We start from the raw sequence: 18,385 nt of genomic DNA, 5'->3' as shown, positions 1-18,385 counted from the left end.
TCTTATTCATTTCTCGCTTCCTATCAAAGTCTCACTCAAGCCCTTAACTATCATGGTGAGCCTGCCTCATAACTTTGAGATAATCCTACCACTTTGAATCACGGATCTTATCCGTCGGCCTCCGGCTGTTACCTGGGGTCTCTTGGTGTTGTGTTACTAATGTAGCGATTACAGATCTGTAGAGATAGTAGGTTCTTAGGTCTCACCCAAAATACATTTAGTTATCTAGTGCACATACATTACATATACTATACAGATACTTCTGACATTAATTACATATAAATTTAATCACACATATCACAGTCCACTGGCTGAACACTATTTTCATTAATCCATCTTTGATGTTAAGTACAGCCATTAAAAGATCTTTTTCCCGAAATGAGACATTACGGGGTGTCTTGTAAAATACTGGAGAAACACAAATCATCCCTGACTTACAACTACAATAGTATTCAACCGACATCAGTAGCAGGTACATTTCTGCAAGCTTGGAATATTTTCGTTGAACCGATCTATTTAGGGTTGCCGCATTTTTCAACAGTCATTTTCAACAGTGTTTTAATATAATATTTTATTGTTTTTTTTCATAGAACTAGGGGCAAATCGGCAGGAGGCTCATCTGTAGTTAAGTGATACTCTCATTGCCAGAGGGCAGTGTAAGTAAGTGTCGGTACGCTCTTGTCTCGGAGAACCCTAAGTCAAATTGGATCGCAAATCCATCATGACTCTACTTCGCGACTCAATGTTACAACAACGCGACTAAGAGTTTCGACATCAGACACAAGTTTGTTCCGATACCGAAAGACACCTATCCGAGAAATTCCTGCACGGCTAGTGTATAGAGTACCCAGTGCTATTACGGCATAGGATCTACAACTTCAAGGCTGGAGATCCAGTGGCATGATTTTTCGAGGAGCTCCCGGAAGCTACGAGAACCGCTTTATTCGCTATATCAAAATCGCTAGCTCCTCCTTCTTAGACTCTATCATACTTAGATCTAACAGATCAAATCAGAGTGATCACGACAAAAGCCGTACTCATAATCGCTAATCAGCTGGTGGCTCTCTAGATATCTCAGGAACTGGCTGTTAATAATGATTCCCATTATTTTGGCGAATAAGGAGGTTAAAGCTATTTGGCGATAGTTGGACGGATCAACACCTTTTTTGGGGATCGGATGAATAGAAGCGATTTTCCATTACTTCAGGCCAGCAGGCAGGCAGCAAGAGTTTCAATTACATTTTTCAAAAACTCCCAAGCAACATCCCTATCTCCTCTAGAGTTGTAATCACTAAACGAACCGCAGCGTTGTGTATGAGGCAGCCATTAACTGTCCTCAATCCGGGGCCGAAATTCGGGCGAGAGTCACGAGTCACGGCGCCTTTTGAATTGTGGATACGAGTCTGAGATTAGGCGGACGGTTCACCGGCTGTGTTTTCCTGCATTGGCCTAAAGCTAAGGTTACATCAGAATTTACTATTACTCGCTATTAGAGGTAATGTTGCGAGACCCTTTCGTATAAATTAGAGTGGTTTATTGATGGCTACGTTTATGTTATGTTTCTTAAATGTATTTATAGTATTGGCAGTAAATTTTATAGTTCTTATGATGTTGTCCCGATAATTTTAACAGCATTGTCATGCATAACAAATATAAAAATTATCACACAGTGGCGACACTGAATTAATATAAACAACAACAAAAACTAAAAGGATAAAGGCCTGATTGAAATAAATGACTATTATATATAATATTAAAATAATATATATATATATTATATTAAGATTAAATAAAAATATTATATAATTACATCGTGACAGTTATGGTGTTACAAAAAATGTAATTTAACAATTTTTATACACACACTCACACACATTATACTAATTACGGTTCTAAATCGAGGGTAATAACTTATCGTTATCAAAAAGATTTTACTTAAGGCTTTTACGAAATGTGCCGATTAGAATTCTCATTAGAATCCTATATTATGTAATTTTGGATCTGCACTGGTTCTCCATTCATTTAAATAAAATAATAAATCAGTGGCGCTACAACCTCTTAAGGTCTTGGCCTCAGATTTCTGAATCTGTTTCATGATCATTTTTAAATCTAATAGGCAAGTAGGCGATCAGCCTTCAGTGCCTGACACACGCCGTCGACTTTTTGGGTCTAAGACATGTCGGTTTCCTCACGATGTTTTCCTTCACCGTTCGAGCAAAGGTTAAATGCGCACATAGAAAGAAACTCCATTGGTGCATAGCCGGGGATTGAACCTACGACCTCTTGTATGAGAGTCACACGCTGAAGCCACTAGGCCAACACTGCTCACCTATGCAATATACTCCAAAAAATATTTTAGATTTATAGTCTACGCCACTAGGCCAACACTGCTCCTCCATTCATTTCAGTATGTTATTATTATATATTACATTTTAACTTAAAGACGGTCTGTATACGGTCTTATACGCTTATGCTAGATTAATCCTTGCTCGGAACTAAGATACAAAGTGCCTCATGCTATATAAATAAACTAATCAATACGTATAATATTGAATTATTTTATTGGTATCCATGATACCATGAAAACTCTTGATTAATAAAAATGGATGAGGCATTACTTTCCATTAGTAAGCATTTTCTTCCCTAAAAGTAAAAATAACAGTCCAAAAGTAGGTAGTTTTAACGTATATTGGGACTGAAGAATCTTTATTATGAGATTTAAGGTTGGTAATTTATTAAATAATCCACTATAAATGAAAGCTACCCACTGCTCTATGGTAAAACATGATATTAACAAATCGAGTATTCAATCAGGTAGGTTAGTTCCGCACTTATCTTGAGGCTTGAGATGAAAGTTAGTATATATAATGATTCAAGACAATTAGGTTAACACACATCCACATTAGTTCTAAAATGGATACAAGACAAATTCTACGTACGAATATCAACAATAAATAAACAAATGAATAAATCACCGACCGACAGACGTACGCAAAAACTGCCTAACGATCTGCGACTGAACATAGTCAATCTGCGTAAAAGATGCGGTTCTTTTCCGACGGATCCCCCAGATGTAATCGGATGTATGAGTCCAATCAAACAAGCCCGAGGCACTACAATATCCATTTAATCTCATATAGAAAGTAAACTAGACTTAAGAACAGAAGTTCGTACTCTATATATTTAAAGCAACCTTTCAAGCGAATTCCTAACACTTAACTGTTTGTCCAAAGTTGAAATTTGAGCTAAGCTTGAAACACATATAATACCTACATTGCAGGAGACATTAGCGTCCGTTGACCGCATAACTTGCGCAACGCAATTTCCATTTAAATTACATCAGAAAGTTTCCGTAGATTTATAGCTACCTTTTCTTTTGGTAGGGACCTATCTTGCCTGATTAACTTGAAGGCAAAAGCAGTGTGGGAGATGCGAATCTGTCCAACTTGCAAATCATTTGACTATCAGAGGTAAAACTTTTTATGACCCGCATTTATGGGGCTGGTTAGATATTTAACTTAAGGGTTGAAAAGTTCACTTGTAGTATCGTGATTCGTGATGGCTTTTTGTTTCTTTTTTTCTGACTTTTATGATTCGAAATGTCCATAATGCCCAAAGTTTTGCGTTTATTTCCTTCTCACATTAGGAGTCATAAAATAGATGCCATCAAAAATAAAACTCAACTCAAACTCAAACTCAAAAATATCTTTATTCACATAGGTAAACATCTACACTTATGAACGTCAAAAAAAAAAACAAATTAAATTAATTGTAAATTTACATTTACAACTAGTTCGCAAGTTAAGGGCGTAGAGCGGGTAAGAAGAACTGGCGAGAAACTTTGAAAGTGAAAAAATCAATGAAAAAATTTTGCAACGTAGTTCTACCGTAAAACGTTGTGAGTCGTCGGTCACCAAATCGGTCCATTTATTCAGACCCTACTTAAGGGACCCTTTGTCTTAAGTTATTACGTAATTAGCTAACCTAACAACGTCTGATAGTGTCGATATCAATATAACAAATCTTATATGTTTTAAATATATAGATTGACTTAGCAATCGCACTAAACAATATCTTTGAGAAAAGGGTAAAAAAGCCGCTTTTTCGCTCAACTTGGCTCACTACCGTGATAAACAATTTAGAATATTGTAAATTTATTTGAAGTAGGTTCGAGTTGGAAAAAAGAACTCTTTATTTTAAACAAGAGCTTAGTATTACCAATCGCGATATAGACTAAACAATATCCTTTACTATATCCTATACTGGTTGTAAATGTAAATTTAATTTGTATTTTTTGTCGTTCATATGTGGACATGTTTACCTATATGGATAAAGATATTTTGAGTTTGAGTTTGAGTTTATAATTCAGAAATGTTGACCACATCCACAAGACAATGTTGGTCCCAGTACTGAGACTCGCTAATCTCACAAAAGGCTTACGTCGTCTTTGTGTACATTATATTTTTCCGGTCCTCGAATAAAGGTTTCCTTGTAGCTCCTATTATGCCTGTATATCGTACTTTGTGACATGCTTTAAAAGCTTTGTATTTTTTTGTGATGTTTATTAAAATGTTTGCAAAATTTCTTACATCTTTATATATATAAATCTCCTGTTACGATGTTTGTCCGCGATGGACTCCTAAACTACCAAACCGATATCAATCAAATTTGCACACCGTGTGCAGTTTTATCTAACTTAAAAGATACACATTTACTTACATCTCAATTTATACCCGCAATATGTGTAATTACCCGCAAATTTGTTTATTATTTGATACAATTCTAACAGATGGCGCTGTGTTAAAAGTATTAACGTTTCACATAAGTTATCATCTACCTTTCATAGTTGCCTTGAATTGTTTACTACTATGTAATATAACAAAAACCTTAGCCGCAGCAACGCTTGGCCGAGTCTGCTAGTATTATATAATTCATAATAATTTCGAACAAGATTTGGAAGATCGCTCTGTAGAAGTTAATTACTGTCTTATTTAGTTTACTTCAGAAGTTATGAGATATAATGTTATTTTTATAGAACAGTCCAGCGACTAAAATTGTATATTTTTTTGTTTGGATTCCGATTTGTGTTATTTAAATCTTTTCTAATGATAGATACTTTGTTAAGTAGTCGTTAGAAATTAAAAATACGACTGCAAAAGATATAGTGCTTCACTTTTTAATTGCTAGCTATAAAAATAAATTTATTTTTTAAATATAACAATGGTGTCGAGTACAATTTATTATATTTAAATAATGACTTCACTACAGAGGTAATGAGTATGTGATTTCACTGTATAATTTCAGTTATTATAATTTTATATAATTACCATATAATAACATGTAATACAAATATTTTTGCGCAAAAACAACTGTTGTAATACTTACTCAATATTATTGGAATATTTTCAATATGACGTTGAGTGGCTATAAACAACTATTGTTTGTATTTGTGCCAATGGTTTTAAAACAACTTTTGTTGATGTTTTATTTGCAAAATATACATAGACAGTTGGCAATTGACAGTTAAAACATAAACGCCATAATCGTAATAACTAATCTGTGAAAAAGTTGTGAGCTTAGAAGCTTTTCAGTTAATGTGAATTTTGCTAAATATTTTACGTGATTGTAGAACTTTTAAAAGAAAACATATGTGAGTCAACAGGGTCTATGGCTTGGTCGGGAAGCGAATAATAATAATAAAAAATATCTATGGTCAATATTTTTTTTTGGTTTACGTGGGTAAATTTCTCTACCAGTAGATCTGAATAAACATTTAACATGTTACTATTTAGGATAATTTAATTTTCTCGATGGATTGTGTTTTATGAAAATCTTCTTAGGTTAACAGAAAAGTCAGTCTTTGTTTAACAGTCTTAATGACATTACCGCAAATGAAATTCCGAGAAAGGGTTATAAAGAAATTGGACCTCTGCTTTCATATGGAAGTACCTAAGATTACAACGATGCATTAGGGATATGAATGTGTCCATTTTGTATTACTCGCGCTGAAACGATTTTCTAGATGGATGTCATTACACCAACTGCATGTGTTTTGAAGTAATTTTCTGAGTGCTTTATATGCTCGACGTGCATACAACGACTAGTTAGTGCCAGTGACTATGTCCGCGTTACATTAAATTTTGCTAGTGCGACATATCATGACTATACACATTATATATGACTATCCCATATTTTTATATAATTAACCAGTAAAAAAAATAACTGTCCAATATACGGTATTAACAATTTCCTGATGAAAATAAATAAAGAAATTAATTAATGAAAAGAGAATTAAATCAACAAAGACTAAACTGACTCTTTCGTTTTTTGTTGTACATATAATACTACAAACCAATTATTTTATGTTTATCTCACACAGTTTTATTGCTTTTTAAATACTCTTGAATGTATTCTACCGTTTCGATATTTGTAAATATGTCGTATATACTGTCATCAAATCATTATTTGTTTAAAACGACAGTTATGGAGAATCTCAATGGAGACAATGGATAAAAAAATGTGTTGAAATTTTAATAAAATTTCAGAATAAATAACAGAAATAAATTAAAATACTAATTATATAATAACTAATTAATTGACCTCAGTAATAGAGCAGCTATCTCTCTCTGTTGTTAAATTTATCTTTGCTTTCGAAATGGATATAATTATTTATTAACAAACCTTGAAACAAGTAAGTACGTGAAATAACGGCGGTTAGGGTGCGAAATATGTTCTTTCAAAATTAAAAAATATACCCGAACTAATTAAGATGGCTTGATTTATGAGTGTTTTTAATACACTTTGTGCGCATACTTTTATATTTGGGACTTAATAAAAATTTACGATTACACTTTACGACGGCGTTGTTTTGCTTTTAATTTATTAATTATTGAAGTAATTTATGTGTTTATATTTATATAGAATATATTGTCTTTTCGTCTACATGTTGATTACTTATTGAACTACTAAGGAAGTTTCATGCTGTCACAGACACAGACACAGACAGTTTCATCAGTCTATATATCTATATAGACGGGATCAACATTTAGTCTCTCTTCTGTCTGCAGCTCATGTTCATTATAACTGTTTCCCGAAGTTTCTGACCAGCACTTCTCGTATTAGTGTTCAGTTTTGACGTCTTTCACTTGATCAAACAAAGTTGTGGATAGCCTCGAGATGCTTCTCCAAATTCTGATTTCCTTCTTATGTAAGTGGATTTCACTCGAAAGGAAGTCACATTTTAACCTGCGCAACTGTTAACCTCACCTGCGATTTAGTGATTAGTTATGAAGCCGACGGCGGTATCTACCACGGTGCTTCCAGATAGATAACCAACGTTGAAACAGTCGGTTGGGCATGCCAACCACGAGGAGCCAGGAGCGTTGAAGTCTTCAAAAATGTCTGGGAGTAGAATAGGAAACCACTACTAACTTCCCAAAATAAAGAGCATAAAAGGTTTAAGAAAATAAACAGTAAGGGCTGTTCTAAGCGTTCTAAATTTGTATTAATATCCAATTATTTATGGCAAATGCGCTAGCAAATACGCTACATAAGGGATGTAAGAATCGGTACGCTCTTTCTTGAAGGACGGTATGTCGAATTTAATTATTCAACGAGAACGGGAAACAACTAGGGACGAAGCTGAAATGAGCTATAATAGCATGTTTCTCTTAACTTTTCTTGTTTGAAACAAGTACGTGTTTAACTCTTTAAATGTATAATTAATTTTGGCTTCTTAGCGGTAATGCTTCTGTTGCTCAAATGTGAGAGCTAATCAATCAATGTAACGTACTTCCTCATTGGTGTTACCTGTGTGAAAGTTTAGTTATCCCACAGGAATCACAAGGGAAATAATCTCGTTCAGCTGTTTTTAAGTTATTGAGAAACAAATGCTTAAACTTTTGCATTTATAGAATACTCTAGCCTACAGAAATAAGAGCTGTTATCAATAGGTGGAATTATACAGCAGTGAAATTCGTTAAAGCAAAACCAAAAGTCAATGACATGTGTCGAGAAGATATTCTTGTCTAAACAGAAAAAACTAACTTAAAGTTAAAAATAAAAATACAAATGACAAGACTCATTTGAAATTATAACTGATGCTCATTATACAAAACTTATTTCTTTAAAAATTCATTTGAACTCTCATTCAAATAAAATACATTTACATTCTTAAATTCAATGAGAATATTCTTTTAAGTTATTTTGCAAGTCTCACTCGTGAAATGAATACAGCTGTTGCAGATCTTAAGTGATATTGGAAACAATACCGAGAGACGGGGATTCAAGCTTTTCTTACTTATGCATGTACCTTTAAAGTTTTATGATTTTAAAGTGTTTTTATTATTAGCACGAAGAAAATGCTTAGTATATATATTTAAAATGTGTTTTTCACGTACAACCTTCTATTTAAGTAAATATAATATTGATTTGTTTTTTTATAGCAAGGAAGCGGGCAGGACCCATCTCATTTTAAGTGCTATAGCGACTCTCAGTGCCAGAGGGATAATAGGTGCGTCCGGCCTTTTAACAATAATTGGTATACGAAATTTTCTTGAACGGGTCGTATTGGTCGATACTGGACGTCAAGATGACATGGTTGAATCAGCTGGTTTTGATCCGTACAAATCCTCTACAGTCAACAGTCTCCATTTTGCGGTACAAGATGCAGAAAGACCTAACGTTTCTATGCAATGTAAAAGATCTATTATATTATGATTTGTATACGTTAACCATGTAACTTTCCGGAATATGAACAGTTCAATCTACAATCTTTGTCATTTAAGCAGTAATTTAAATAAAAAGGTTCCTTTTAAATAAATATATGTGCAATTCACACGTGATAGAAGTGAAACCTTCAAAAACAAAGTTTTTATAATTAATCATATTTAAATTAAACATTTTTCACTATCTAAATCTATTAGACTTTTCATTAAAAACAATATATTTTAACGATAAATTTTAATTTATAAGTTTAATATAAATCTTTAATTTGACAAAAACTAAAACAACGAAAGTTTGAAATTCGATAAAATGAAAAAGCGGCAGTAAAAAGGGGCTGTATAATGCCTCCTATCTCATTTTCTCCCACATTAAATCTTATGAAGTTATGTTTCTGTCTCTTTTTATTGTCGCTTTTTCCTTTGCATCCGGTTTGAAATAACAACGATTTTAAAGAAGTTTCACATCAAAAGGATACAAACGAAACGTTAGGGATCGAGGATAAATTAGCGAACAACATTCCTATTGTAACATAAAAAATATCAAATACATTTAAAAGTAACGAACCGTTATTGAACGTCGTCTTCAAAGCTACTTAAGTGTTGCTATTTAGTAGCAAGTGATCCAGAAAATCCCGGCCTTTGGGGAAATACAAGATACGCACAAAACAAATCTTTCCAGTGAATTCATTTTTTATCAAATAACTTTGCTTCTGCTACTCAATATCTTTTCCACATGAACTTTTAAGTTAGTGTTCGCCTGTTCAACGATTCTGTTTTAGGTATTTTATTATACACCATTAAACAATTATATTCATTATTGGTGATCAGCGAATGAACAGTCAGCACTTTATGCCGGTAGGTAAGAGCTCTATAAAAAGACTATGAAAACGCTTTGTTTAGTACTGGTAATATTAGTATTGTTTGGTTTTATTACACCAATTGAATTATCCATGAAGAGATGAAAAATCGTGTAGCTACCACAGTTACTCTTTTATCGTCCATCCAGTAATCCTGATACAGCTAATATCTTTCAAATTGTTGCGGGATTCCTTTGTAGTTGTATTTTGTGTCTAATCCTAGCATTCCTTCACCATACGAGCAAGTGTTGTAAGAAATTCATTGGTAGCCGTAATTCGATTGCACGATCTTAATGTTGAGAATCGCAGGAACATATAGAAGTGGATCATTTTAATATTAAATACTGAATTACATGGATTGTTGATTTAAAGAGGTATTGATGAGACAATTTAACGTGTATGCGAATATCCCAATGTTTGCGGCCCATATTTGCAGCTCGTGTTTGTCAGAACACTACAGTTAACTAGTATTATCCGTAACTCTATGGACATGTATGTGCTCTGTGAATCCGTAATTCAAATAAAGAAGAAAATTACTCATAGACAAATATCTGCAATTATTAATTTTTAATTCTAATAACAAAAAACACACCAACACTAATTAATGTAACTATGAGTAGATATTAAAACATTTTTTTTTCTAAATTTGGAAAATCGCCAAATTTGACGGCGTTTTCAAACAGTATATATACTGTTTGAATTATATATAATAGACTGATATTATTTAATGATAAATGTAATTAGATCTTGAGACCAGCCAAGTCTTATTCAAGATTTGATCTTTAAAAAACACTTGTATAAAAAGATTTTTAGGTTAAAATCTTTATTTTCTCTGAACAGCAGATTCGCAAGAATTGTAAAATAACGTTTCGCAAACAGTAACATAATAACGCTCGTTTCACTCAGTAACATTGCGATCTCATAAAAGTTTAAATAAGAAATGGTACGGAAGGTAATTGGATTAAGTTTTGTGCGGAAATCTGTAGCTCTGTGTAAAATCGTATTCTTTTTATTCAGATACAAGCTGCCCCGGCGAACTTTGTTCCGCCTTAATGGCAATAAATAAGCAGTTTGTTTTTTTTATTGGAAAAAATACAAAAAAATTAAATACCTACATTAATCATTCATTATTATTTCTGTATTTTAGTACATAGGTTGTTCTTCACTTAAGTACCTTGTGATACACGACATTTTTTGTTTTATTATCAGGCGCAAAAACAAACAACGCTGATGGTCTTCCGACCCGTGAACATGCCACGTATAATTGACCATGGGAAAAACATGAATGTTCTAGATTTAAACCACAAACTTTTAAGGATTGGCCTTGTGATTTGTTGATGGTCATGGCAAATGCAAGACGTATCGGAAATTGAAGTCTTTTAAATTCAAACGGCATATCGGTTGGGATCATCGGGATCCTCGGAATAAGAACTTCCTCACCTTTGAGATTTCCTATCATTATCGTAGCGTAAATTACATTGTTCTTCAATTTTCTAACCACCAAACGCATACCGTTGCAAAACTGTACAACGGTTGGTTTATGTTTCGAAGCATGATTACTACGGAGCCAACCTTTAGGCGTAAATTGTGCGGTGGTAAGCCAGGCACGTCCAAAGAGTTTAAAAATTCAATTGGATAGTTGGTGGCTTCATCTTCATTTGTGACGCAGTCAATAGATTTGAATGAAGCATTGTTCCAATGATCTTATTTTGAATTATGTAGTTCAGGTCATCTACATCTTTATTCTTAGCCGCTAAAATTGCTCGCTCACTCAACCATTCATTATTTTTGTAGTTAGAAATAATGTTTGGAAACACATTGTTAATAAGTTCGTCTTTTGATTCCATTCATCGACAGGTACTTGACCATTACCGATAGTCAGCAATTGCTCCGAGAAATCTTCAGCAGATGTATCATTAAGCAATGTAACTCTCATGTTTGTTGTCAGCTGCAGTTTCTTCACATAGCGCCATAGGTTTGACGATTTGAGGCAAGTGTTTATTTCGTCGACAGCCGTAGATCTTGGAATTACTGGCAGTATTTGGCGGAAATCGCCAGACAGTAAAATCATTGCTCCTCCAAAACATCTTGAGTCATTGCGTAAATCTTTTAATGTTCGGTTAAGTGCTTCTAATGCACGTCTATGCGCCCAGACGCCCAGCGTCCCAGATGATGATTTTCGATGCCGCTAAAACTTTTGCCATTGCTGAGTGTTTTGCAATATTACACGTTGGTTCTTCAATAGTTTGAAGATTTAACAGTAATTTTAATTCTGAATGAGCCGTACGGCATCCTTCTAACAATGTGACTGCTATTTCAGAAGAAGCAACTGCAACCGCTATGTTGGATCTCGCCCGAACAGTTGCTAAAACTAATGACATGAGGAATGTCTTGCCATTTTCATCATCGTTTACCTTCATTAAAGTATCATAAACTTGCTTTTGTTGGTAATTCAACAGGGTTACATTCGTTTGAACTACTAAATCTAATTCCTGGTGATCATATTCACGTTCCCGCTCCAATACTCGATTAAATGCGTCTTTCGACAACAACAACAAATAGAAACATTAATCATTCTTTGGATGAACTGAATACATACGACCATGTCGAGTTTTATAGTTCTCTTCACTGTTTATACGAATGGGCAATGGCACTATCATTACATTTAATTATTTATTTAATAGAAATATTTTGAATATTGATTTCTTACAAATATCAAATTGTCATATATACGTCATTACATAGCTGTCATTATACGTCAATTACATAGCTATCATTTGCGTTTTATTATTCTTTTTTGTTATACCACGTTTTATAGTGACTGACGTTTTATGTCAAGTCCCACGGGAACGCTGCCGAACGGGATAAAAAGTATCCTATGTCCGTCTCCTGGCTCTAAGCTACCTCCATTCCAATTTTCACCCAAATCTGTTCTTCCGTTCTTGAGTTATAAGTGGTGTAACTAACACGACTTTCTTTTATATATATAGATTAACTTGCTGTTATGTTATATATAATAAAGAGCTGACTTATAAAACTATAATTAAAAAATAATAGGTAGGTGTGAGCTGCAGATAGTTAGTATAAAACTTTGAGATGCTACATGCACACACTCACACACTGGCAGCGTTGAAGGGTGTAGTCTCTTCCAGGAAATACGAATATCCAGTGAAAACGTTGTATGTAGGTTGTAGATATAAGAGGTAGCTTAGAAAGCCTGAACTGACAGTCATATTGTTGGAAGGACCAGCAAACAGCGATTTGGAAGGCAATCGGAAATCTTTTCTTGGAGATCATTATGGCTGAGACAACAACGTCTTCGATTCTCCGGTACTTTAACTGGTGTCGGTGTGAAGTGTCTGGATCATACACAGCCAAGAAGACCAAAAAAATACGTGCTCATCAACTAATCATTTAAGTCCATTTTAGAATGAGGAAACCAGAGCGAAGATGCAAATCTTGGGTAAAGGTTTGGTCACAGCACCAAGTCATTGCTCAGTAGTGTCATCCTAAGTTGCAGCAGCACTGATGATAACCTTCGTATGGGGATGGCTATAAAAGCATTTTATTGTCATAATAAAGTGTCACTACTATAATACAACGTCAAACTTAAAGTTAAAATCGTTTAATTATACAGGCAAGACAAAGTACACTTATGAAGGTTTATTATCTGCTGCATAGTTTTTTATAACACCATGCGCCATTTATATATATGTATATAATATACATTTATGTATATTGTTTTTTTAAATCTAGGTTATGGTAAGGTCTTCACTTATAATTATCAAATAAATTCAAAACAAATAACATAATACATAAAAATATATCTAATAACTAACCTTAAAATTTAATTATTAAAAAATATTATTAAAAGGAGTCCCTTTAGGCAAGGTTTCACTACCTTGTGCGATGAATTCTCTATATTCGATTCTCGGTGTATAATAATAAACGCCTGCTTTGTTACAACAATAACTAAGTATATTTCCAACACTTCTTATCCTTAAACAACCACACAGCTTACAATTTAACGTCCGTCTTGGTCAAGCGGATCGGTCCGACTGACCCCCGCTTCTTTTTGATCGTCTCAAGACGACTCGTCATTTTGTTCGTGAATGTTGGTATCGAGTCAATCGACTTACTTACATCGAGTAAAACATATTTAACAAATACAATCATCAAATAATCTATACTCTAAATTATAAATAATAATTTTAAGCATAATAAAATTGTAAAATAATAATAAGTTATCATAAATTCATTACATTCGGCCGTCCGACTACGTGCGATCTCCTGACGCACGGTATATAATCATGGGAAGGTTTTATAAATTCAAATAAGTACACTAACAAAATATTTTAGTTTCATGTGAACTAATTGTAACCTATCTATACATTTGGTTTTTATCATAAATTCATTACATTTACATCATTATTACAATCATTACATTCGGCTATTATTTGGATTCAGATTGATTGTGTGATAGTTTATTTGTCACTTTTGTTACTTTCGCTATCAGACGTACTACTGCTGCTAGCTACTGCATCTAAATTATCATTATGTTCGGACACATTTATATTGATCCACGGGCAAATCCTGTCTACCGCAACCACACTATCGAATTTATTTTTGCGTTTACTAAAGCCAGGTATTTCGACAATTTTATACCTATCATTGCCCAAAACTTTTGCTATTTTGAAGGGGCTTTATAAGTCGGGGCAGGAACTCTGTTTTGATCGCAGTTATGTTTTTGTTTAATTTGACTAGACTCAATTTGTACGAACTTCTTGCCTCATTTCTGTAAGGTTTGAATTCGGCTCGTTATTTATATCTAACATATTACTTAGGCTATCTTTCAATCTGGTTCCAAATAATGCTTCCGTAGCTGTCTTTTGAGTGGTGGAGTTTGTTGCATTATTAATTCCCCACTGAATTTTTCCTACACACATGTCCCAGTTCCGTTCGTCCTCACCGTCAGAATACTTTGCAAGTGAATTTAATATCGTTTGGTTATATCTTTCGGCTTGGCCGTTGGCTCTGGGACACGCAACAGCATTCAAAACATGTTTAATACCATGGGTATCACAAAAATATTTAAAAGCTGCTGAAGTAAAAGAAGTACCTCGATCTGATATAATTCGGGATGGTAAACCGAAGTCATAAAAAATATTTTGTAATACTTTAACAGTTGTTTTAGTCTTTGTATCCTTAACAGCTCTTACAAACAAATACTTGGTAAATCCATCCACTATGGTGAGAATGTAAACATTGCCTTTCTTGCTTTTGACAAATGGACCAAAGTGGTCAATGTGAATGGTGTGGAACGGGATGTTAACCTTCTCTATCGGATACAACTGACCATTCTTATGTCGAGACGTATTATCCTTATTATAAGCACACTTAATACAAGACTTAACATACTTTTCTACAAATCTACGTAACTTAGGAAACCAGAAAACAGATTGAATTTTCTCGGTAGTCTTTGATATTCCTAGATGACCTGCGTCATCGTGGTTAGATTTACATATTTGCCATCGAGCACTGCGAGGAATTACTAAACAGAGCTTATCATCAACTCTCCTATATACTCTACTGTTCTTAATTAAATAGTTTCTCTTAATATCTTTAGCTTCTTCATCACACTCAGGCTTAAGAATTTTATATATTCGGGATATCTCAGGATCTGACATTTGTAAAGTCAAGAGCCAGTTATCAGTGTCGATACTGTAGACTGTAACTGCAGAGTTATCGATAACCTCGGGTTTTAATTTTGTGTTACGGCTCAGTGCGTCCACATGAGTCATGCGGATGCCTAGCCGGTATTCTATACTAAAATTGAACTCACTTATTAAAAACCACCACCTAGCTATTCGGGGTATTAAATCGCGTTTCGTTAATGTAGTTCGAATAGCGTTACAGTCTGTTACAATTTTGAACTCAATCCCCAACAAATATACCCTAAATTTCTTTAACGAACAAACAATTGCAAGGGTCTCGAGTTCATAAGAGTGCAAGTGACGCTCTTCCGGGGTGGTTTGCCGGCTAAAGTAAGCAATTGGCTTGAGAGCACGCGACTCCAGCTGCCATTGCATCAATATCCCACCCACGCCTAGAGAACTTGCATCCGTATGCAACTCAGTTTCAAAATTAGGATTGTATAGAGCTAAAACTGGTCGGTCAATTAACTTATCTTTTAAGGTATTAAACGAATGAAATTCCATCCAAAAAACATTACCCTTCTTGAGTAAGTTGGTAAGAGGCCTGGCTATCTCACCGAAACTTTTGATAAATTTTCTAAAATATCCTGCTAGTCCCAAAACTGACGGACTTCATGTACGTTCTGAGGAACAGGAAACTCTTTAACAGCTAGAATCTTACTTTCGTTAGGACGTATGCCTTCTGCAGAAATCTCATAGCCATTACAATAACCTTCAATATAAATATCTCCACAGAAGTCAGCGTCAGATGCGGTAGCTTCAACTAACCGTGATAATGAAATGTCGGTATCGTTATCAAGATTTAACTTCAAACATTTTACCGGCTCTGGTATGGTATCGATATCAGGGCTCTGGTAAAAAGTTAACTGACGACTATTCTTAAATACTCTACATTAACCTCAACTTCATCTAATTTCAAATCGACGTTGGTCCTATATACTGGAAATACTTTAGAGTTCCCGAACCCTTTGATTACTGGCAACTCCGTTGAGTTTTTAGTTAAATTCAGACTTTGAGCATCAGATTCCCTGATTAAACTACATTCACTGCCGAAATCAATAAATGCAGTTAAAGACTTATCGTTTACCTTGTAAAATTTGTCGCTGTTGTTACTGAGGGTAGATATAGTTAAAAATTTGTTTAGGCTCATTTCGCAAAATCAACGGCTCTAGTTTACAATTATCGCTGTTGTGGCCTACCTGATGGCATTTTACACATTTCGTAAGAGGTTTAGGGCATCGAAGGTAAGGGTGTCCCTTTGAGCGGCAATTGAAACAAGTTAACAAACTTTCGCCTGAGGATGATGCAGTGTTACCCGTTCGAACTATCGTATTATCGCTACGTTTCCTATTGAATGTTTTATTTTCTAACATAGGACGTTGGGAGCTTAGAAAATTCAACAAGTCTTCCGGTTCGCGACAAGTCAGTGCCTGTGCACTGCTTCTAATAGATGTATCTAGTATTCCGTGGATAATACAATCGACGTCCTTTTTGCCTCTTATTTCACATCTGTTCAACAACGTTAACTTATCGTAGAAGTACTCACGTAAACTTTCGTTACTACGAGTACTGCGAGATAACATTTCTTCGAGAAGCCGACCATAATTTTGCTCATTTGGGAAAGCTCTTGTAAGTTTGTCCTGCCACTCTGACCAATTGAAAACAACGCTAGGAAGGGCTTCGAACCACTTCTTTGGCAAGCCAGACAGTTTCTGCAGAGCAAAATGTATGGTCTGCTTCTCGTCCCATTCATAGATTAAAGCACATTCATTTACTTTCCTAACCCAACAGTCGATATTCTGAGTTTTACTTGACGGATCAAATTCTGGTATTACATTGTTGAGAAGATTATTATTTAAATTACTTATCTTGCACTTATGCCCTTGAAGGGTATTAAATATATCCAGTACCTGTTCAGTAGACCAACTACCTTTTTCCTTGGATCGTCTCTTACTTGCACACCGTGAACTACGGGGTGACTCACTGTTGGAGGAGGAGGAGCTGGAAGAATCTTTGCGTTTCTTTTTTGATCGCTTTTTGCCTCTCTTAGACTTAGCTGCTGCCTTGGAGGAAGACCGTGAACGCTTTCTCTGAAATTCATCATTACGAGAAGGCGAGCCTTCGGGAGTCATCGCTTCATCAATATCCATACCTCAAAAATAAAATATCATTTTATTATGTTAGTATATCAATTCATTGTCTAGACGTACTAAAACTATAAGGATATATGTTTTTTTTAAACATTTCAAAATTAAGTATTTAAAGAAATAAACTTCATTTATTTGAAATTAATCCTTGACTGAAAACAAAATACAATAATGATTTCGTTAACGTTGACACGCTCTAAGGGATACATTATATAGGCATACTTAGCTTCTTATTTTTTTTAGTTTTGCTTCTTCTAGGTACACATGACCTCTACTCTAACTTACTACACGCTCACAGATCAGGAGGAATACATAGCCTCGAGTATCTAAAGCACACTTGGCTTCCTATTGTAGGCACACATAACCTCTAACGACTAAGCACACATGGCTCGATAGGCATACATAGCCTCTAGCAGCTGAAGCACACTTGGCTTCCTATTGTAGGCACACATAACCTCTAACGACTAAGCACACATGGCTCGGTAGGCATACATAGCCTCTAGTATCTGAAGCACACTTGGCTTCCTATTGTAGGCACACATAACCTCTAACGACTAAGCACACATGGCTCGATAGGCATACATAGCCTCTAGCAGCTGAAGCAGACTTGGCTTCCTATTGTAGGCACACATAACCTCTAACGACTAAGCACACATGGCTCGGTAGGCATACATAGCCTCTAGTATCTGAAGCACACTTGGCTTCCTATTGTAGGCACACATAACCTCTAACGACTAAGCACACATGGCTCGATAGGCATACATAGCCTCTAGCAGCTGAAGCACACTTGGCTTCCTATTGTAGGCACACATAACCTCTAACGACTAAGCACACATGGCTCGGTAGGCATACATAGCCTCTAGTATCTGAAGCACACTTGGCTTCCTATTGTAGGCACACATAACCTCTAACTACTAAGCACACTTGGCTTCCTATTGTAGGTA

The 18,385-nt window shown here is 34.9% G+C and overlaps 1 protein-coding gene across 1 annotated transcript; it reads right to left on the bottom strand.

The window, feature by feature from the left end:
* Positions 1-16,403: 16,403 nt before the first annotated feature.
* Positions 16,404-17,444, bottom strand: LOC123689946. The gene has a single exon (XM_045632045.1). It carries the CDS (start codon positions 17,442-17,444, stop codon positions 16,404-16,406), a length of 1,041 nt encoding a protein of 346 aa, XP_045488001.1.
* Positions 17,445-18,385: the final 941 nt, after the last annotated feature.

Source organism: Pieris rapae, chromosome 18 (genome assembly GCF_905147795.1).
Source record: "Pieris rapae chromosome 18, ilPieRapa1.1, whole genome shotgun sequence".
Lineage (NCBI taxonomy): Eukaryota > Metazoa > Arthropoda > Insecta > Lepidoptera > Pieridae > Pieris > Pieris rapae.
The sequence above is the reverse complement of the archived record's forward strand: the minus strand, read 5'-3'. Positions and strand labels throughout refer to the sequence as shown.